General features: G+C 33.7%; 1 protein-coding gene across 2 annotated transcripts in view; it reads right to left on the minus strand.

Moving 5' to 3' along the window:
• LOC114332288 (protein winged eye) overlaps positions 1-23235 on the minus strand; it is a 251400-nt gene that overhangs the window by 125152 nt on the left and 103013 nt on the right. For both annotated transcript variants that reach the window (XM_050649543.1, XM_050649542.1), the window contains exons 6-7: positions 14322-14447; positions 9347-9742 (exon numbers count right to left, since the gene is read on the minus strand). In XM_050649543.1, coding sequence (XP_050505500.1) covers positions 9347-9742; positions 14322-14447 — 522 coding nt within the window. The remainder of the gene's footprint in view (positions 1-9346; positions 9743-14321; positions 14448-23235) is intronic.

Here is a 23235-nt window from a genome sequence, read left to right on the forward strand (position 1 = left end):
AAATTTGAAAATGGGGGTGGAGCAAAGCCATTCGTGAGTAGACGTTACAGAACGATCTCCTCAGAATTTTTACAGTTTTGCATTGTTTCTTTTACTCGTGGTATTTAAACTTTATTTTATTTTTTTTCGTTTTTTTTATTGTTAATATTCTACGTTTTGTATTTGTATATTCTGTTTTAATTATTTTAATTTTATTCATTTCATTCAAAAGTTCTTTTTGGAACTCTAAAATTAAAAACTGTAAAGGTAAGTAAATAATAATAATTGTAATATAAAAAAGTAGATATGTATACCTAAATTAGTGTTATTTAATTGAGACCATGAGAGCCGGAGTGACCTAGTTGATTTTAACATTACTTTACATAATCAAAGAAAATGATCAAAAGCTATCAATGTCCGATTGTTTTAGTAATTGTATGTTGACCAGTAATGATTCTTGGTCAACATAACGACTAAAACAATCGGACATTGCTAGGTTTTGATCATTTTCTTTGATTGTAATATAAAGTAATGTTAAAATCAGTTAGGCCACTCTGGCTCTCATGGCCTTAATTGTAGCATGGAGCTTAAAATTAAATTATCCGGACGAACTGTTAATAGTCAAAGTCGAGAAATAAATGCTAATATGTAAGCCTTCATGAAAAAGGAAGCTGAAGAAGGTGTCACAATACCTCATCATAGCATAAAAGAGCGTGTGGTAGACACAACAGGTGTTTCCAAAAGTACAATAATCTGTAGAGTCTCAGTTAAACTAAAATTGAACAAGTTATGCCTTATAGAAAGTAGTGAACAAATACGTATACCATATTTTATATGGTATCCATAGCAGCTTCTTTATGCTGGCACTAATGGAATATATGTAATTGCAGGACAATGCTCCTCGTTTTCCTCTCCAAGAAAACATTGTTACAGAAAAAAGAAGCAAACTTTTGAAGACATTGACAAAGAGGTGTTGAGGTGTATTATTCATATTTGCATACTAGCGATGCATAAGTACCTCAGCTAAAAAATATTCTGTCTAAATTCAGAGATGGTTGAGGCGATCAAGGTAGTTTTTAAGAAATTTTAGAAGATTAATTATAAGAGACACTGGTTTCCGTTGGAGAAAATCAAAAACAAACTGAAGACTTCTAATGGAAAGATATGACATCTATAAGCTTCTTATACACTACTTAAGAGCTGTTAATAAGTACAGAGAAGAAGATCGCCCTGTAGTGTATATGGATGAAACATACATTCACTCAACACAAACAACGTTACTCATTATTGCTATTATTGTTTCAGAATTTTCAGTAATATTTTACAATAGATGTTATATATACCTTTTAAATGAAATAAAATAATTTTGTCGAATGTTTTACTGTTATATTAAAATGAATTTAAAATATTAAAATGATAGTAAAAATCATATAATTATTGCGTTATTTAAATATTTATTTTGAAACGTTAAATACTTATCAGTAATACAGTTTTCCAATTAGGATCTTTTAAAATTAAGTGCTTTCCTTTTATTCTATACAATCTTTTAAAAATTTCTTACCCGATTATAAATCTACACGCCATGCAGAGTGTCAATTATTTAAAACTCATTTCTTTAGATATCATACTAAAAATACCCAATATTACTGCGGTCATTCACATATTGACAACATTGCGGTACGAACAAAGCGGTAATATTCGGGTAAATTTCCTCTTTTTCTGATCTAAGGCTTTCTTTGTCTGCGCAGTACAAGCCCCGCCCATTTCACGAGATCCCTGTTCACCAGTACTAAGCAACATTTTTGTTTAATTTGGTAATATTTTGTATTTTGATAACGACTTCTGAGTTGGAAGTCGAAACGTCAATAAATAAGTTAAATTGTGGCTTATTTCCTATTTAGAATAATAAATTCGATACGGTGAAACATAATCCGTTAATAAAACTACTGAAAACAAAGAACATCGACACACGGGATATAATAATAATAAATAATCTGTATTATAACCAAGAAGCTGTCATAAGAATAAATATTAAAAACTAATAAAATCCAAATCAAAAGAGGTGTTAGACAGGGATGTGTCTTGTCGTCATCACTGTTTTATGCATACTCAGAGGAAATATTCAAAAAGCATTAGAAGATGAAGTAACAGGCATAAAAATAAATGGCCTACCCGTATGTGAAATTAAATATGCTGATAATACAATACAGGTATATACAATTCAGAAAATATTACAGATTTACAAAGAATTTTAGATAAGATTGTTCCAACGAGTGAAAAATTTGGTCTGTCACTGTCACATAAAGAAAACAAAATCCATGGTTATATCAAAGAAAAATATTAGAAACATCACTCTACACTAAGACGATATGACGAATTCAGAATTATAACTATTTAGGGACAAACATTAATAAAACAAACAATTATACCAAAGATATCAGAGTTAGAATAGAAAAGGCTAGAAGTGAATTCAATAATATGAAACAAATATTATGTAGTAGACACCGCATCCTATATCTTCGAAAACATAAGTGGTAAGAAAGAAGTATGTACTAAGAAGAATAGAGAACAGCAGCGAGATACTGGATTCCATCAAAATAAGAAACCTACAATATTTGGGTCATATAACACGTGGTGACAGATATGAATCCTAAAATTGATAATGCAGGGAAAGATTCAAGTAAGGCGCAGCATAGCAGACCAGTAAGGATCTGTTTTTAGGTGGATGTGAGAGGTGGCATTCAGATTTTTGCGGATAAAGTTAGGTGATAACTTCGTTAATAATAATTGATTTATGCTCCTTCTCAAATATGCCCGGAACATTAATAAAAAAAATAAAATATTTGAAAATTTCAAAAAATTTCGTTTTTTTTCTACTTTTTTTGCTTTATTGATTCATTTTGGAACAAAGCTGTATGGGATAAAACAAAGATGATTAAATTTTCTATCAGATGCCATTGGTTAAAAATGTCTTAATTTATCACCCTTGCTGCAAAATAGCAATAACTATAAAATAAGGGGGCAAAACAAGCCTGTCCTTATTCAATGATTTTCCATCACTTAGGTTACACTTGGAACCTTCCTTCGCTTAGAAAATTTTTGTAATGTGCTAAAACCGTACACCAAATTTCATTAAAATTGACTTACTAGATTTTTAATAATAATTTTGCAATCTAAACTTTTTTAAAAAATTAAATTTTTTTAAAATCTTGCACAACAAAAACTAGAACATACAAAGATTTGTCAATTTTTTTACATATAAAGAAGCAATCCACCTATATTATGCACTTTACAGAATTGAAATCGGATTGTTTAAGCAACCTCAGCAATGCTTTAAAGTTATAAACAATTTTTTGGCTTATAAACAAATTAGTCATGTGGCCAGGAGGGGGTGCTAGGGGCTCCTTTATTTAGATGGACTTACCCAAGATTTTTATGTATTTTTTGACCCGTAGAACACGATTTTTTTGGGTAACAGTTGATCCGGATGTCGATAAGATTGTTATAAACAAAGAACTTGAGGAATTACATAACATCGATTTTTCGCAAAATAAAACATTTTTTTGTATTTCTTGGGTAATTCTAAGCAAAAAATGTTCTTACAAGTTTTTTAGTAGGATGCATAGTTTTCGGGATAAACGCAGTGGAACTTTCCAAATTCGAAAAATTGCAATTTTTTAAAGCGAATAACTTTTGATTAAAAAATAAAATACCAATTCTGCTGGCAGCATTTGAAAGTTTAAGTCAAATTATACCGGTTTTAATTATTTGCATTGCTAAAAATTAATTTTTTTATTATTAAACAAAGCTATTTGTTTATAAGCCAAAAAATTGTTTATAAGTTTAAAACATTGCTGAGGCCCCTTAAATAATCCGATTTTAATTCTGTAAAGTGTATTAGATAGGTAGAGCACCTCTTTATATGGACAAAAAGAATGTGTGTGTAATTTGTACGCACGTAAGAAGTTATACTTCTATTATATGATTATATGATTATAAACGAAATTAATATACTTTTTATTTATATTTTATTTAAATATTAAACTAATTTATACTTACTACTTCTCAAACATTTTTATTAAAACAGTGCCAAAAATTAAAATAATAAAAGAATAAAACACACACAAACACATTAAAAATGCCACAAATGATTTCTGAACATTAAGTGTCGGAAAATGTTTTAACTAAATACGTATTTTCTGAAAATAAAATTATATAATAAATATACTTACAATCATAAAATGTATAAAAAAAAATAAAAAAATAAAAGTTTCTATTGGGATTCGAACCAACTTATCAGCGCGGCTGGCATTGGCGTTGTATTGGGGTTCACTCGCATTAAACGCTTCGCCACGGAGACAGTGTGTCATTATGTGCGAAGATCGACTAACTAAACGGATTAAACTTTTGACATTTTTGAATTATGTAAATCAAATTATTTTGATTTTGAAATGATTTAGAATTGAAAAAGTACAACAAAACATAGAGTAAGAAAACAATATATTAGGTGAATATTGATAGAAATTTTGATGGTAATCAAATTATGTAAATAAAAGTATTACATACTATGTATTTTGGTAGGTTCAAATAGGTAGGTACCTATAATACATTTACAATTATTACGTACCTGTTGCTTTAAAAACTATTTAAAAATCACTACAATTATAAACTTTTTTGTTTCTGTCCTCACAACAATAAAACTAATATATTATACACCTGTTTACCTTCATATTGAACAATTATTTATTATTGACAGATCATTTCAACACCCAATTAGAGCCCGTATAACGACTAATAAATTTCGCAATCACTTGCATCGTGCAAAGTGGCTATGTTCAAATATAACAAAATTTGATCAACTATGTTTAACGACGTTCTACACCTTCGTTGCGGGGTATGCCTCTCAGAGGAAAGGGGGAAACTTATATGCAAGCGAAAGTTGGTAACAATGCATTTATAACAGAATACTCAAATCATATGTTTCAGTATTGAATACTTTATAAAAATAAATTATAATAAATTACGGAAATTACGGAATAAATTACGCAATTAATTATAATAAATAAATTAAAAATAAATGGTACGGTAAACAATCCTCATTTTTTAATATGTTATTCCTTACAAAAAAACCTTTAATTTAAGCTCAAATAATTAAAAATCATAAATTTGAGTCAAAAGTTATTAACTTTTTAAGAATTCCCATAAGTTAAAACTTAACTTTGACCCTTAATAGTAATTAATCGGCACGGTAAAACAATTTTTAAAAAATCAAGTCTTAGTTTTTTTAAGTAAACTATAACATACTAAAATTTCATGCAAATCCTTAATTCTTTGCCGAAGGTGTAGAACGTCGTTAAAACACTTACCAGTGTAAGATTCTTTAGCTTTGAATAAGCGAGATCGTAGATCGTTTCGGTTGATTGTTGTTATCCACAGTTCTCTACGCCTTCGAGCTAATAGGTTTTTTATCAGTAATTTTGCGGCACTCATACTAGTCACAGTTTGATGGGCTTTCACATTGGCATGCAACAATCATCTCTTCTATGTTAATAAGTCCAAAAATATAATATGAAAACTATTTAAAAAGGCAGTATAACCATTAACTAACTTTTTGTTTGTTGTTTCTCTTCCTACAAATTTTAAAACGCAGCAACCATACATAACCAAACCACAGTCCCACAGCTGTGCCACAGCTGCCATATTGGATAATTTTTGTCATGTCATTTGAACATCCAATCAGAACAAAGTTGTAATGCGACTGCGCCGGGATCAAAGGTTTTAATCCTATTAAAATTCACCCTCATATCGCGCGTAAAGAAGTATAACTTCAAAAAATTAGACAACTTCTAAATGGTCTACTTTTTGTTCAGAAAGATTCTAAAAAATTTGAACTTTTTTAAAAACATTTAGATTGCAAATTTATTATGCAAAATCTATTAGGTCGATTTTAATGAAATTTGGTACACGGTTTAAGTATGTTACAAATAATTTCCTAAGCGAATTACTAAGGTTCTAAGTGCCACCAAAGTGGTTAAAAAATATTGAATAACATCAATAAAAATCTAAAATATTGAATCTTCAACAGACGTATTTTGCCCCCATATTTTGTATTTATTGCTATATTGCAGAAAAGGTAATACGTTAAGACATTTTTGACGAGTCGTATATCATACAAAATTCAATTATCTTTATTTTATTTCTCTACGACTTTGTTCCAAAACGAATCGTTTTAAAGTTACATATAAGCAAAGAAAGCAGAAAAAAATCGACGTTTTTCGAAATTTTTAAATATTTTAATTTTTTTATTAATATTCCGGGCATATTTGAGAAGAAGCATAAGTCAGTTATTATTACTGAAGGTGTCACCTAACTTTATCTGCAAAAATCCGAATGCCACCTCTCACATCCAAAAATAGACGTTTTTTCACAGATCCTTACTAGTCTATAGGTAGAACAAAAACGTCCTGGCTGAGAAACCTCGGAGAATGGTTTGGATGCAGCTCAACTGAACTCTTTCGGGCTGTAGTGTCAAAAGTTACAATAGCAATGATGATTGCCAACCTTCGTCGCGAAAATGGCACGTAAATAAGAAGAATATTACAAGTGCCGTGGAAAATAGGACACTAAATGCACAATTCCGTGAAATTATACACGTTTTAAAATGTACGCAGGAGGGAGCAGAAGGAAATTTTACTGTGAAACACGTAACAAATAAAAAACCGTTAATCTGGAAACCGAAAATCTGACAACGTCGCGTAATCAAAGTTTTCGATCGGTCTGACCTAGTAGTGATGTTGAAAAAGTAACTATTCGTTACAAAGTACTCGTTACTTACGAATACCGAAAGTAACGATTACTATAATATAGAGAGGCAAAACGTTACTTTGATTACTCTGATTACTTCGTTACTTCGTACCAATCATATCAGAGCGAGTACCTATTTTGATAATTGTATCTACAACAATCGGTTGATATCGGAATCGGACCGGTATTCCACGAGTGTTCGGTATCAGTACAGTTAACTAAAATTTTATCTATGAAGGGCGAAGGCTATGAAGAGTTTTACAGGATTACAGGGCGTTGAGAAGTAACTGAAACAGAGGAAGGTATATCGTACATCACTTAATAAAGCATGCACCCAGAAACAGATGTCTATACATAAGATTTGTCGAGGTAGATAATTCACACAATTTCACAGATCTTAGTTCCTTTGAAAATAAAAATGCAACACATTAGATTTTAATAATAAATACACACTATTCTTATTAGCATTTCCATACATTTTTCTATCGAAAACTTTTTCCTGTTTACATTAAAATAATTTATTTTTTCCTAAATGTCTTGGTCTATGTGTATTTTATTGTTATAATCCAATAAATCTAAAATAATATCTGCCCGGGCCAAAAAAATTAGTAGAATTTATAAAATAAAAATCATTTTTAATTATTAATTATTCTGGACAAAATTATGTCGGGTACTCCTTGTTTTTAATAATTTTTAACATAATAGATCTATTATCCAGAATTTCTATCCATTAAATAGATCGGTGAAGGTTGTTGTTATATTATCGGATCTTATACTTATACGAAATACTGAGAAATGCGATTCTCGATATGATTACTGGTACTCAAATACAAAAGTAACAAAAGTAATCAAAGTAACGAATATTGTAAATGATTACTTTATACAAAAGTAACGATTTGTAACGAATACTCGAAAGTAACTATAACACAGCCCAACAAAAAAAATTTTTGTCTTGCTGCCGAAAAAAAATCAACTGATTTTAGTTAATGCATCTGTGCTGATTCCAAAAATACAAACCTTTTCTTTGTATCAGCTCTAGTTTTTGAGATATAACATACCTATCAAATACTTAAATATTCTTACAGTTCTGTATATTCCACCACTATAATTGGAATATAATTATAAACAAACTTAACAAATTCTAAGAAAAATGGGCAAATGAACAAAAGGGCCTATTTTGGTGTTCATTTAGGAGATCAAGATAAATCCTGAGCTCCACATGTACTGTGCAAAACTTGTATTGAAATCTTACGACAGTGGACGAAAGGACAACGAAAATGTTTAAATGTGGTTTTCCAATGGTATGGAGGAAACCAAAAAATCATTTTGACGATTGCTATTTCTGTCTTGTGAATATAAAGGGCATTAATCGTAACAATCGACGTACGAACATATCCTAACCTGGATTCAGCAATAAGACCAATTCCACATCAACTTGAGCAGATACCCATTCCAATATTTAGCAGCCTACCTATGTTACCAGAGGATAATGCCGAAACGGTATTTGACGAACTGCAGACTAATAGATTTGAGGAAGACGACAGTGATTTTGAAGGGGATTCAACACGTCCTGAGCGCTTTACTCAGGAAGAGCTAAGCGAACTTATCAGAAATTTGAACCTTCCAAAGGATTCTTCCGAGTTGCTTACCTCCAGACTAAAAGAAAAGAATGTTCTTCACCCAGACACCAAAATTACGTACTACCGTAATAGAGATAAAAGATCTTTTGTCTTTTTTTCTCAGCAAGATGGTATGGCTTTTTATAACAATATTAAAGGACTGTTAGAAAAAATGGGTGTATCGGAGTATACACCAGATCACTGGCGTCTTTTTATCGGCAATTCCAAACGAAGTTTAAAGTGTGTCCTTCTACATAATGGCAACAAATATGGAAGTATACCAATTGGGCATTATAGTGGAATAAATGCTCAACAATTTTAACAAACACGGTTGTCATATGAGTATTAAAATTCATTACCTCCACAGCCACTTAGACCGTTTCCCAGAATATTTTCACCAAGATATCAAAACGATGGAAGAGGGGTATCAGGGAGATGGGGCTATCACATAATGGAGGATTACTGCTGGAGTCTTCAAAGGGGCCGTCCTTTTAAAGCCTTTGCAAGAAAATCATATAAAAGGAAGTTTTTATGTGACGCCGAATAACACCTTTTTGTTGCGATGCTGCCGGTTAGGTTAGATGAAAAGTTAAGTTTTTTTGGCAGATATGTGTGATGATTTTTGTAAGTGCATTATTGTACAATAAATATCTTACTTTTTATTCGTATTTGGTTTATTTCATGGGTAGCAGCACTACATATATTATGTAGGTAGTGCTGCGTTAAATTACCCTATATGTTAGAAATGTGATCTGTTGTCGTATTTTCTGAAAACGATCTGATAGAGCAAATCTGGTGGCATTTTTGGATTCAGCAGACCCAAATTACCTAGAAACAGTAAAAAAATTTCCGGCAGCAACCTGTGTGTTTACCAGTGTAATCAACGTCACTATGACCTAGGCGGTTTTAGATATTCTGTCGACCTGTACTTTATCTATACCAACCTGGCTCTGTTGCAGTATTCTGTGACATAATAAAATTGGTAGGGTGCTGGTAGATAACATGTGTCGTGATCAAAGGTGTAACATCCGTGATGACAGTTGCCGTACTCGTAGCAGTAGAACTAACAGGCTGCAACGTTTTCGCTTGATCTGTTTCAATTTTAATCAACGTGGTCGTAGGAATCTGTAGAGGAATCTTCCGTTTGTTGTCTGTCGTCAACGCTACCAAGCGAGTACTATGCGCTTGTGTCTGTTGGTGAAAAGTTGTTCCGGAAAAACAGTGGGAAGGGGCGGAGGGTACTATTTGGAAAGACGGAGATGGGACTGGTGGCAGGGATGGCAGCAACATTGGTTGATGTTGAGGATAGCCGGACCAAACAACTGCCTGCTGAAGGGAATCTAAAAAATATTACCAGAATTGTTAAAAAAAAAAATTTAACAGTAAATAAAACATATGTTTAATATATAGGTTTTAGAACGTCTTTCGACGTTGTCCGATGCCTAACTTCCACTTCCTTCTATCATCCCATTGGCCATCTATAAGATCCCTTGTACAGTGCCGGCAAAAAAAATCTTTACATTGCCAAATAAATCACCAAATTTGAAGACAATTTGCATGCGTTCTGTCTGCGCTTGGTGGGAAGGGTAGGGGAAGGGGGACAGCGTACTTGCGACGGCAATTGTCTGTAGTTTACGGACCGCTTAGCTTATTTAGGGTATTCTGCGCGTTTACACTGTAAACAGTTGGCTTTGTGCGGGTAGTCAGAAACTTCGTCTCATTTACCGCGTAAAGTTTGAGATCGTCAAATTCTAATTGAGCTGACAAATATGGGTCCAAAGAAACTCACAAAAGAGGAGAAGGTTCGTGCTTTAACATTACTGGAGAAGGGAGACTTTGTAATTACCGTAGCACGTGATATCGGTGCTTCAAGAAAGGCTATTTATCAACTGAAATGTTCGGCTGCAACGTTTCAGTTGATAAATAGCTTCTCTTAAAGCACCAATATCACGTACTACGGTAATTACAAAGTCTCCTTTCTCCAGTAATGTTAAAACACGAACCTTCTCATCTTTTGTGAGTTTCTTTCGACCCATATTTGTCAGTTGAATTTAGAATTTGACGATCTCAAACTTTACGCGGTAAATAAGACGAAGTTTAACCCTGACTACCCGCACAAAGCCAACTGTTTACAGTGCAAACACGCAGAATACCCTAAATAACTACAGACAATTGCCGTCGCAAGTACGCTCTCCCCCCTCTCCACCCCAACCAACCAAGCGCAGACAGAACGCATGCAAATTGTCTTCAAATTTGGTGATTTATTTGGCAATGTAAAGATTTTTTTTGCCGGCACTGTACTCATTGCTTTGGTTACCCCTTTTTTTCATGTCTTTTTAGGTCTTCCTCGTTTTTTGCGGTTTGGTGGTACCCACTCCATAATCTTTTTGGGCATTCTTGTGTATTTCATTCTTTAAACATGACCATACCAAATCAACTGTTTCCTCTCAATGTCTGTTGTTAAGTAACCATCTATTCCAATTCGTCGAAGCTTCTTGTTCCTCATTTCGAACTCTTTCCCTACGGGATATACCTACCGATCTTCTAAACACATCCATTTCTACAGCTTCTAATTTTTTCCTGTTGTTCTCGGTTATTCGCCAAGTTTCTGCTCCGTAAAGGAGGCTGCTTTTAACAGGGAACTTGCATAAAATTTTAAATTCGAAAAAAAAGTTATAAATCACAACAGAACATAATTTAAAACATGTATCAAAAATAAAAAAGTTGTTTTTGTGTTTCGTTTAGCCCCTAAAGACGATTCTAAATTCAAATTATTGCATCTAGCCCAAAACGCGTCGTGACGTCATATGATTATATGTTTACATTCTGCACCAACAAAGTAAACAAAATTGTATAAAATTTTAAATAAGACATTATAAACGTCAGTAGAAAATACGTTTGATCGTTTGAACTATCTTAAAATCATAGAAAACTTGTACTTTTACAAAATGGCACTAAACAACACTTATAGTGTTTTCTTTTACTTTTCATAGTAAACCTTCTTCATTTCCTTCAAAAACTGTATCAAACTCCAATCTCAACAAACTGGTATATATTATTACAATGACATACGATAAATGTCATTAGAATATAAATTTTTCCAAAATCAATGGGAAAGTCCCAGTAGCTGGCTGTATACCATAATTAAAAATCATACAGAACAAGTAAAAACTTCGTTTCTATAATGGTATAAAAAGCTTATTGAAAAACTATTAAAAAATCATCCAAAAGGATTTTCAAAACGTTTTCAATCTAGATCAGATCATCTTCAGTGCCTAGAACGAAGTATTTCCACGTTAGAATGAATACAAAAGGTTAAAATTATGACTAGTTTAAGAAAAAATGTGGAATATACTTACGTTCTGCTTAGTACATGAAACTAGCAACCTTGTAGAATAGGTGACATCGAGAAATATGATTTACATTTTTAAAAGATGATGTTAGTGGCCACTCGTAAGTCGATGTTAAGCGATAAAATTTAAGAGTGCTCAAAGGGCAACATGATTTACTGCTCGATGGTAACGTGTGCAATTCAAACAATAACCTTCAACCCTTAACATTGATTAGTTAGCTATCACCTTAATATTCATTCACACAATAAATAGTTTGCCTGTTATGTTATAACTAGAGAGCGGAGTATATGCAAAGTGCATATAGATGCATATATTGCATATTTTCAGACAACAAACACAACATTGCATATTTAAGCTAAACACGATTTATTTTGCATATTTTAAAAATAAATTATATAAAAGTTTAAAATTTTCCTCTCTTAGTTGGAATTTTATAACTTCGATGTGAACGAGCTCGTTATTTATCTATCTATCGCTCATTATTATCTATCTGGACTTTCCCATTACTACCTGAATTTAACAATTACGTTTTCATTTCAGTAAATACATATCTATTATCCTTTCAGTAATTTAATCAAATTATATTTTTTCAACATTACCATATCAGGCAATCACTACTACTTGTTTTTATTTTGTATTTAACCTGCTTTTTGCTAAACCTCTTTTTTTAAAAAACTTCTACAGTAATAAAAAAAATTTTCTTTCACCCATTTCAGTCTGTTCACTCCAGTACCATCTGTAGATTTAAAATTATTAGTTAACTAATTCAAATAATAATCATCTAAATTTATCAATTTTCTCTTTCTCTGTTACCCATTACAACCATAATCATAGGCAACCAACATTACTCTTTTTTCAATTTTTTACAATATTACTAGGTTTCTTGTATTTTCCTTCCATTAGTTGTTTACATACAAGTTTTCTCAGTTCTCTTTTTATTTCAAAACTAAATTAAACTTTCTTCTTCTTTTTTTTTAACTGTCATCAATGATATCATTGATTTGACTATGAATAACATTTTTATTAACATAACAATAACAACAGTTCTTTCTGTAACAGAGAGTTGCCTTTTAGACTTTTACAATAGAATCTAATTTTATTATAATTTAAATTCCACTTTAATACAGTTATTAACATCCATTCAGCTTAACTGATAATTTGAATTTAAATTCATAACCAAAAATTGACTACCTGTCTTGTCATGTCACTTCAGTCTGATAAATAGATTGTCATCTCCTATATTCTTGTTAGTCTGTGTCTATCTAACTGGCAAGTACCACACGTTACCATCGAGCAGTGAATCATGTTGCCCTTTGAGCACTCTTAAATTTTATCGCTTCAATCGACTTCTTTTAGTCCCCACTAACATCATCTTTTAAAAATGTAAATCATATTTCTCGATGTCACCTATTCTACAAGGTTGCTAGTTTCATGTACTAAGCAAAACGTAAGTATATTCCACATTTTTTCTTTAACTAGTCATAATACCTGTTGTATTCATTCTAACGTGGAAATACTTCGTTCTAGGCACTGAAGATGATCTGATCTAGATTGAAAACGTTTTGCCAATCCTTTTGGATGACTTTTTAATAGTTTTTCAATAAACTTTTTATACCATTATACAAACGAAGTTTTTACTTGTTCTGTATGATAAATTTTTCCCTTATTCCGCGACGATGAGCTGGCCAAATACCCAAGTAGGTGGAGGCCAATAAACTAAAGAAGAAGAATATGCCTAAATATACCTAATATTGTTTTCATTCTGGTGGGATGTAGAATAGCATTATGTTGTTTTATATGCCATTAGAGTGAAAACTTAGTCTTTTTAAATATAACCATAAAGTTAAACTATGTGACGTAACGGGTCGGTTGAACTATTTTACCTCGCTGAAGATTTTAAATTTGTACTTCTTAGTTATTATGAGTTTTTGAAGCGTGAAATTTTGGAAATCTCATTTTTAAACAAAACTGAACATTATTATGTAATAAAAAAAGTGCAAGTTCCCTATTAGTGATTCATATATATTTTATTTTCGCTTTATTCCTATTTCGGAGCAGCAAAGTATTCCATTTAGGCAGCCAATTGTTCTTCTAGCTTGTGTTACGCTTTTCTTTATTTCCTGTTCGTTTAGTAATCGTCTTTTCCCGTTCTATCGAAGATTACTCTCAGGTACGTATATTCACTACAGGATGTGATTTCTTCATTATTCTCTAGTTCCATATTGGATAACTCAGCTTCTATGGGTAGGTATTTAATTTCCTCCACATTAATTTCCAAGTTCATATTCCTCCTTTAGTTTTTTTGCCATATACTCTAGATCTTATTTATCATTAGCTATGATGACTTGGTCATCAGGAAATTGTAAGATATATAAACAAACCTCTTCGAGGTCTATACCTGTACCGTGACATTTGCGTTTCCACTGGTTTAGTACTTTTGCAACATATATCTTGAACAACGTTGGTGAAATACAGCAGCCCTGGCACAAACCCTTGTTAACGATTAACTTTTTAGATAGTGTGTTGCAAATTTTTACTTGTGTTGTAGAAATAAAACCTTAATTACCTAAACCATTAGTGGAAAGAAGGAGCAAGCCTCCAGTATTTGGATCACGTACCACCTGCAATCCTACTGGAGGGACCGGTACGGGAACAGGAACCAATGGTTCTACTGGAACTTGAGACATTGGCGCTAAAATTAAAAAAGGTAGTTAAAAAGAAGTATAAAAACTTATTGTTTGTAAAAGTGTACATATAACATAATTAGGTGTTAACAGTGTCATGAGATGTCTATAAAAGGTAAGATATGATCTTCATCATCGTCATCATCATTATGCAACCTCTTCCGTCCACTGCTGAACAAAGGTCTCTCCCATTTTTCGTCACTCTTCACGGTTCTGTGCGTCTTGTTCCCATTTCTTGGACATTCGTTTAATATCGTCTATCCAGCGTGTTAGTGGTCGTCCTCTGCTGCGTTTGTCTTCTTTTGGGCGCCAGTCAATTAGTTTTCTGGTCCATCTTCAGTCTTTTAGTCTCGCTACGTAACCTGCCAATTCCATTTCATCTTGGCTATACGCCGAAAACCGATCTTTCCATGCGCCTTTGTGCTACTCGCATTTTTAGTGCTGTTGTTTTTAAGAGCGTGAGAGTTTCTGCTCCGTATGCCATAATAGGAAGAAAGCATTGGTCAAATGTCTTCCGTTTCATAGCTATCGGGATGTTGCTCTTAAAGATGTCTCTTAGTGAACCATACGCCGCTCAAACAAGTGTTGTTCGTCGTTGAAACTCACAGGTCTGATTATCCTTGTTTATTCTGATTTAATGACCGAGATACATGTACTTTTCTGTCAATTCGACCACTTGATTTTGGATGGTTAGGTGTTCGCTGGGAACTAAATTTGTCATACATTTGGTCTTACTGAGGTTCATTTTTACACTTATTGTTGAACATACGTTTTCTAATTCTCGTAGCATTTGTTGGGCTTCACCCAGATATGATCTTAGCAGGTTCTATACTAAATAATGTAAATTCTAGCGGATATATAGTAAAATTTATTTCAACATGCAAACATCAAAGCATAAAGGAAATGATTACGATGATTATGTTCAAGTGTTGGTATTTATTGGGATAAAAAACAGGTTCGTGTTTGTTCTAGCCAATATTTTCTAGAAAAATATCTTTCTCTGATGTACAAGTCAAAGTATAATGCCAAATAATAATTTAACAAAAGAAACTAACTAAGAAACTAAATAAACGATAACGAAAAAAAGAAGAAAATGACAGAAAGTGGACTCACGAGAGTATTGCCAGACAGTAGAAGACGGTAGGTAAGAAGAGTCGTCCAAATGTCGTGTTCCGATTCCTGTCGTTTTGTCATCTGGACATTGTATCATGGCATTATCTCCAAGAGTATCTGTCAATGACGATGAATTTACTGTCATTGTATTGTCTGATCTAGAGGAATCTAGAACAAAGACATATTGACAGTGTCAGGTGGTATTAAAACAACCAGAGAGCTTGTTTCTATTGGAGAAATGTAGATCATGGGGCAATTGTTCACAAAACATACAATATAAGGTTGCCTAAAACCCTTTTTAGTTCCCCAGCCACACATGGGACGGAGGCATTAACATGGCTACTATCATAAAACCAACATCAAACTAAGATCTACAAAACTACTACAATTACAGTTAACACTACACTCAGCTGCATGAGCAAGCAATTTAGTTTTTCAACTACATGAAGCCAACAACACATTCAACTGAAGTTACTGAAGTCTGCACTTCACCTTACATCTGGGAGTGACAGAAATATATTTTGCCATAAGTAGATATTATTTTCCGCTCAAAAATAACATTAAGATTATAATAGGTAATATGAATGCTAAAGTAGGCAAGGAGCCGCAGTTCTATGGCACAACAGGAAAACACTCACTGCACAATGAAACAAGCGAGAATAAGGAATTTTTGATATATTTTGCCACCAGTAAAAAACATTGCTATAAGTTCCACATGCTTCCCACATAAAGACATACACAAAATGAAATGGATTTCACCACATAGAACCACGACCAATCAAATCGACCACGTGCTGATAGACAAAAGGGCAGCCAGTAGTATCTCAGATGTGAGAACACGACGAGGAGCATGCTGTGGATCAGACCATATTTTACTACAAACCAAATTTAGATGCCGAGTTAACAAAGAAAGAAACGAAATTCAACAAAGAACAAACAAACTGGACCTGGAAAAACTGAAGATTCAGGAATGTAAAGAGAAGTTCGAAGAAGAAGTCGCAAATGAGTTAAGGACGCTACACTGGAGTCGCTTAAAAGATGGAATGCGTGCAAGCACCGACCGGTCGTTCGAAGCCAGACCTTTTAAGACCTGTTTACACCGTCACTATTTGTGTTTCGCACTTCCGATGGTGAATTTCGTTAGGCAAAGCTTAAAATTCGGTTTTGTTTAGCGGTGTAAACGTGGGAAAAGTGGTGACATCGGGAAGGAACGTTTAAGAGTGCGTGCCGTTCACGTGATCAGTCCATCTTTTCAGCGGCTAGACTATAGAACTGCACTCCATAGAGGGCAAATGGAATAATATCAAAACAGCAGTACTGACAGCAGCAGCGTCCACCCCGGGAAACAAGAAAAAGGAGAGAAGAGGAGCATGGTTTGATGACGAGTGCAGACAAGTAATAGAGGAAAGAAATGAAGCACACAAAATGTATATAACAAGAAGAACACGGGAAAGACGAACATCATTTGAAGTAGCAAGACGGAAAGCAGTCAAGATAATATGTAGAAATAAAAAGAGAGCCTATGAAAATGGAAAAATAGAAAAAATGGAAGAAAATTTCAAAAACAACGAAATTAGAGGGGCTTACGAATACCTAAAAAAGATAAAAAGTGGGTATAAACCTTTAACAAGTCTATGTAAAGATGAAAGTGGGCAAGTAGTCAATGACCAACAGAGAGTCACAGAAACCTGGAAGAATTACTTTCAGACCCTACTTGGGACACAAGTAGACATGAAAGATGAAATTGGTACTAACTAAATAGAAGAGAATGAAGTAGAGAATGGAGTAGAAGCTCCAACCATAGAGGAAGTTCTAGAAGCTATTAAGGCTCAGAAAAACAATAAAGCCCCGGAGTTGACGAAATACCAGAAGAATTGTATAAGGTAGGTGGCGACCACCTAGCAAGTCACATTCAGGCGCTCATCAAAGCCATATGGCAAGAAGAGAAAATACCCGACGACTGGAAGAAAAGTATAGTATGCCCGATCTATAAAGAAGGAGACAAACTCCAGTGCAAAAGCTACCGTGGAATTTCTCTACTATTTACAGCATATAAAGTCCTCAAGTATATTATAAACCAGCGGTTCAACCACTAGCAGAAAATATTATTGGAGAGTATCAGACGGGCTTCCGACGGTGAAAATCGACACTGGATCAAATATTTACGGTCAAACAGATCTTAAGAAAATCATGGGAACACGACATACAACGTGTTTGTAGACTTCAAACAGGCATACGACTCAGCCAAAAGGAACAAACTCTACAATATATTGGCTGAATTGGCAATACCACACAAGCTAATTAGACTCATTAAAGCCACAATGGATGAAACTCAGGCATGTGTACGAATACAAAACCACCGGACAGACTTTTTCAAAATTTTGCAGGGACTAAAGCAGGGAGATGGGCTGGCCCCAACTTTGTTTAACCTGGCACTGGAGTATGCGGTTAGGCAAATGCAGACTGGACGAGGAAACCTACTGACCAACCAAACGGTTCAACTGGCCGCTTATGCCCTGATGATATTAACATTATGGGTAGAACATCAACAGGAGCACAGCAAACATACGCAGAGTTAAAAACGCAAACAAAAAGGCTAGGTCTGGAAATTAACACAGAAAAACAAAAATAATGATACAAACGAGAAGAAATATAGTCCCACAAAACATTATACATGAAGATGACATTGAAACGGTTGAAAAGTTTACGTAGCTGGGAGTAGAACTATATGCCGACGGATCAGAAGATGGAGAAATACGAAAGAGAATAGCGTAGACAAACAGAGCTTATTTTGCCCTCTCCCATATATTTCGGTCTAAAAATGTCCACCGAAATACAAAGATGAGAATCTATAAAACCTTAATTCGACCAATAGCATGCTATGGCAGTGAAGCATGGGTCCTGAAAGAAACATCCAAAAACAAACTCGACACAGTCGAAAGGAAAGTACTGAGGAGAATAATACTAGGACCTGTGAGGGAAAACGGAATCTTCAGAAGTCGATACAACAACGAGCTTTATCAACTTTATAAGGAAACACACCTGTTAGACTTCATTAGAATACAAAGATTGCAATGGGCTGGACATGTGATAAGAATGGGAGAGGATAAGCTACCAAAAAGAGCACTGAATGCTAGAATGCAGGGAAAGAGACCGGTTGGAAAGCCAAGAAAGCGCTGAGAAGACACAGCAAACATCGACGCACAAGCCCTTTTAGGAGTTCGTGTATGGAGAAGAGCAGCCACATATAAGCAAGGGTGGAGGCAAAAAATAAGGGAGGCCAAGGCTCAATTTGGGCTGTATTTTCACATTTTTGTAAAGCTTTAGGCAAAATTTGCTTTTTTTAAATGTATTATTGTAAATTAAATTCATTTCTGTATGTATTTATCCAGGTATAACAATACCATCGGGCGATGCTTAGGAAAAGATTTCACCAACACATCTCAGTTTACCCGTCTGAACCGCTATCATTGTGTACTCGAATACGGAGTATAGTGTAAAACAAAATAAAAATAGACTGTTTCGTTTTGGTTCGAATCAGTCTTCTTGCAAAGCTTATTTGATAATGGGTAAACCTAGAAATACCTATCAGGGGATGGTAAGAGACTCGATTTGAATCAAAACGAAACCGTCTATTTTAGTCCTGTCGCCAGGGGGGGTACAACGGCCTCGTTAATTCAGATGGACTTACCCAAATTTTTTTTATGTATTTTGACCCGTAGAACACGAATTTTTTGGGTAACAGTTGATCCGGATGTCGATAAGATTGTTATAGACCAAGAACTTGAGGAATCAAATAACAGCGATTTTTGGCAAAACAAAACAATATTTTGTATTTTTTGGGTCATTTTAAGCAAAAAATATTTCTACAAGTTTTTTAGTAGGATGCACAGTTTTCGAGATAAACGCGGTTGAACTTTCAAAAAATCGAAAAACTGCAATTTTTAAACCCGAATAACTTTTGATTAAAAAATAAAATAGCAATTCTGCTTAGCGCCTTTGAAAGTTCAAGTCAAATTATGTCGGTTTTGATTATTTGCATTGCTAAAAATTTATTGTGTTATTGCTAAACAAAGCTACAAACAACTAGTGCGTGAGTGATGTTTCTATGATTTCTCATTTAAAATCGAACGAGTAGGTAGAATAGGTACTAGTGCAATCAAGACTATTTCTACGTTACATGCGTTAAAACGCATGTAAAAGCACGGGAAACCCTACGTGTTTATAGCTTTGTTAAACAATAAAAAAATAAATTTTTACCAATGCAAATAATCAAAACCGATATAATTTGACTTAAACTTTCAAATGCGGTAAGCAGACTTGCTATTTTATTTTTTAATCAAAAGTTATTCGGGTTCAAAAATTGCAATTTTTCGATTTTTTTAAAGTTCAACCGCGTTTATCTCGAAAACTGTGCATCCTACGAAAAAACTTGTAGAAATATTTTTTACTTAAAATGGCCCAAAAAATACAAAATATTGTTTTGTTTTGCCAAAAATCGCTGTTATTTGATTCCTCAAGTTCTTGGTCTATAACAATCTTATCGACATCCGGATCAACTGTTACCCAAAAAATTCGTGTTCTACGGGTCAAAATACATAAAAAAAACTTGAGTAAGTCCATCTGAATTAACGAGGCCGTTGTACCCCCCCTGGCGACAGGACTATTTTTGTTTCCTTTTTATTTCGCATGCTGTGAACATTTTGTTTTTTTTATCGTCTTTTTTTTTTTCAGATAGGTACTCTTAGACAAGGCAAAAACGGCGGGTTCGTTAGAAAAAATATTCCCATGAGATTTTTTTGCATAATCCCATTTGTAATATACCCCAGGATAAGTTTCAAGAAGTCGCCCACGCGAAAAGTGGTCCAAATTTTTTTTAACATTTTTTTTTAATCAAATTGCAAAAATTATTATTTTTGGTCCGGACAATTTTTTTTTTAGGTTTTCTAGACCATTCTGGACAAAAAAGGTCTCTTGTAATTTTTCTATAAAGTTGATGGTTTTTGAGTTACTTATAAGCAATTTAAAATTTAAAAATCCCGAAAATGGCCATTTTTACGACTTAATAACTCGGTTAAAAATTATTATGAAAGTCAGAAAGTGACTAAAACAAAGTTTAAAGCCCCCTACGTGATCCTGAAGAAATTTGTGTCATTAATTTATTACTAAGCTGTTATTTTGAATTATTAACAATAAGCCGTAAGATCGTATTGACGCGGCTGAAATGTGAGTGCGAGTAAGATTCCCCATTGGACTGCCGGAATGGCATCTCTCTCGCACTCACCATAGACGGCCGCCTAATACGTGCAGGCGCTCATTATTATTACTTAAAAATAACAACTTAGTAATCAAATAATGACAAAAATTTCTTCAGGATCTTGTAGGGGGGCCTTAAACTTTGATTTAGTCATTCTATGACTTTCATAATAATAACTTTTAACCAATTTATTAAGCCTTGAAAATCGCCATTTTTCGTTTTTTTGGTCCAGAAAACCTAACAAAAATTTGTAAGGGCCAAAAATATTGATTTTTTGCAATTTGATTAAAAAAAATTTGGACCACTTTTCACATGGGTGACTTCTTGAACCTTATTCTGGGATGTCACACGAATGTGATTATGCAAAAAAATCTCATGGGAATATTTTTTCTAACGAACCCGCCGTTTTTGCCTTGTCTATCTTGAGTTTGTAGGGAGATAATGGTACTGCATCTTACGGTAAAGGTCCAATCTAATTCTAAGAATCTCTGAACTGGCTAGAATCAGCGAAATCAATTGTTGTACACTCTCATTGGCTCCAAAAGTTGATTATAACCTAATAGGTATTCGTTGATTGTAGGTTACACACTGATCGAAAAAATGATCCAGATGACTTTGAAATTCGGATTTGTTGCAATTATTGTCAAGAAACTAAGAAAAATTTAACAGTAATGAGAAAACTTCTGAATATTCTGCGAAATTGATGAGAAATCTGCTCATTAATTTCTCAGCTAACTTTCTAACACTAAGCGTTTGGCCACACGGGCGATTTTTTACGGCCGCCGTAAGAGTTGTAAAAATCAGCGCGAAAATGGGTCCCACGGTGAGAATAGTAGATGGCCAGACTGTTGCTGCGCGATATTTTACAGCTCAGTCTGGCCATCTACTATTCTCACCGTGGGACCCATTTTCGCGCTGATTTTTACGGCTCTTACGGCGGCCGTAAAAAATCGCCCGTGTGGCCAAACGCTAACTATTACGCTACAAACGCTACTTTTGCTAGATTTTGTACCTTTTTCTTACACTCAGTTTGTTTAAGAGTACAAACTAAGAGTCACACAGAGAAGAATGGGGCGATCCATACAAGAAATATGTCTGCGAGACAAAATAAAAAACGAAGAAATCAGGAGAAGAACTAAGGCGACTGACGTCATAGAAGGGATAGTCAGACTAAAACGGAGATGGGCAGGACACATAGCTAGACTTAGGGTGACCAAATCATAAACCTGAAAACAACGGGACACATCCAAGGGCCAGTAGCGCACCTAGAATTTTTCTCTGGGGTTGGTTGGCTTGGTCATCGAAATTTTTTGGGGCTCCGTCACTGGCTATATATTAGAAGATACGTATAATTAGATCGATCGTCTAAAAATCAAGTTTTTGGTGGTAAAAAGTGAATTTTAAAACTTATAAACAACAATTAATAAAACTTAATTAATAGTTAAATGGTTTAAAATATTTACATAGTGAAAATTCATAATATTTTATTGTGGAAGTGTAAATTTAGTTTATTAACCTACAAACAAGTAAGACGCGTGGTGACAGAATTTAATAAGGTACTCAAAAATAACAATAACATAAACATAGGCGTAACAATTCAAGGTAAGAATATTCCATATTTTTATTATTAAAAATAGATTTTGGATCCTCTGGACGATTGGATGGTTAAAGTATTGGATTATAATAGTATAAATATTCTTTAAACCATAATAAATAAAGTAAGCCTAAAATCAACTTAAAAATCAATTTAAAAATAAAATATTTGATTTAAAATCTAAACAAACTACATTTAACCACTCAAGGAAAGGCGGTTCCTCCGCAGGGTTGACTTGGGATAAACCTTTATCGGTGAGTGGTCGTGTAGGGAAAGGTAAAAACAAATACATCGTCATGGAAAAAATAATGGAAGAAATAATAGAAAAACTTAATAAAATGGAAGAGAGAGAGATTAGGGTAGAAAATAAAATAGATGCTATATCAATCGAACTCAATAAGCTAAAATTAGAAAATGAACTGATCAAAAAGGAAAACCTGGAAATCAAAGAGGAGATGAAATTGCAAGAAAGAAGAATCGAGGCTCTAGAAAAAGAAGTAAGAAAGAAAAATATTGTGATACATGGTGTAGACGAAACAACAAATGAAAATAGAGCAATCCTAAAAAATAAATTCAAAGAAATAACTAATACAATGAACATTTCAATAGACGAAAACGAGGAGATACAAGATATCTATAGAGTAGGAAACCAAAATAATAAAAGCAGGCCTATAAAAATAGAACTTAAACATGTGTCGAAAAAAATAGAGATACTAAGCCAAACACGCAGACTCAAGGGCAGCAAAATATTCATTACGGAAGACTACTCAAAAGAATACCAACAGAAAAGGAAATTTCTAATCCACCAACTGAAATTGGCTAGAGATAAAGG

The sequence above is a fragment of the Diabrotica virgifera genome, chromosome 4 (assembly GCF_917563875.1).
Source record: "Diabrotica virgifera virgifera chromosome 4, PGI_DIABVI_V3a".
Taxonomy (NCBI): domain Eukaryota; kingdom Metazoa; phylum Arthropoda; class Insecta; order Coleoptera; family Chrysomelidae; genus Diabrotica; species Diabrotica virgifera.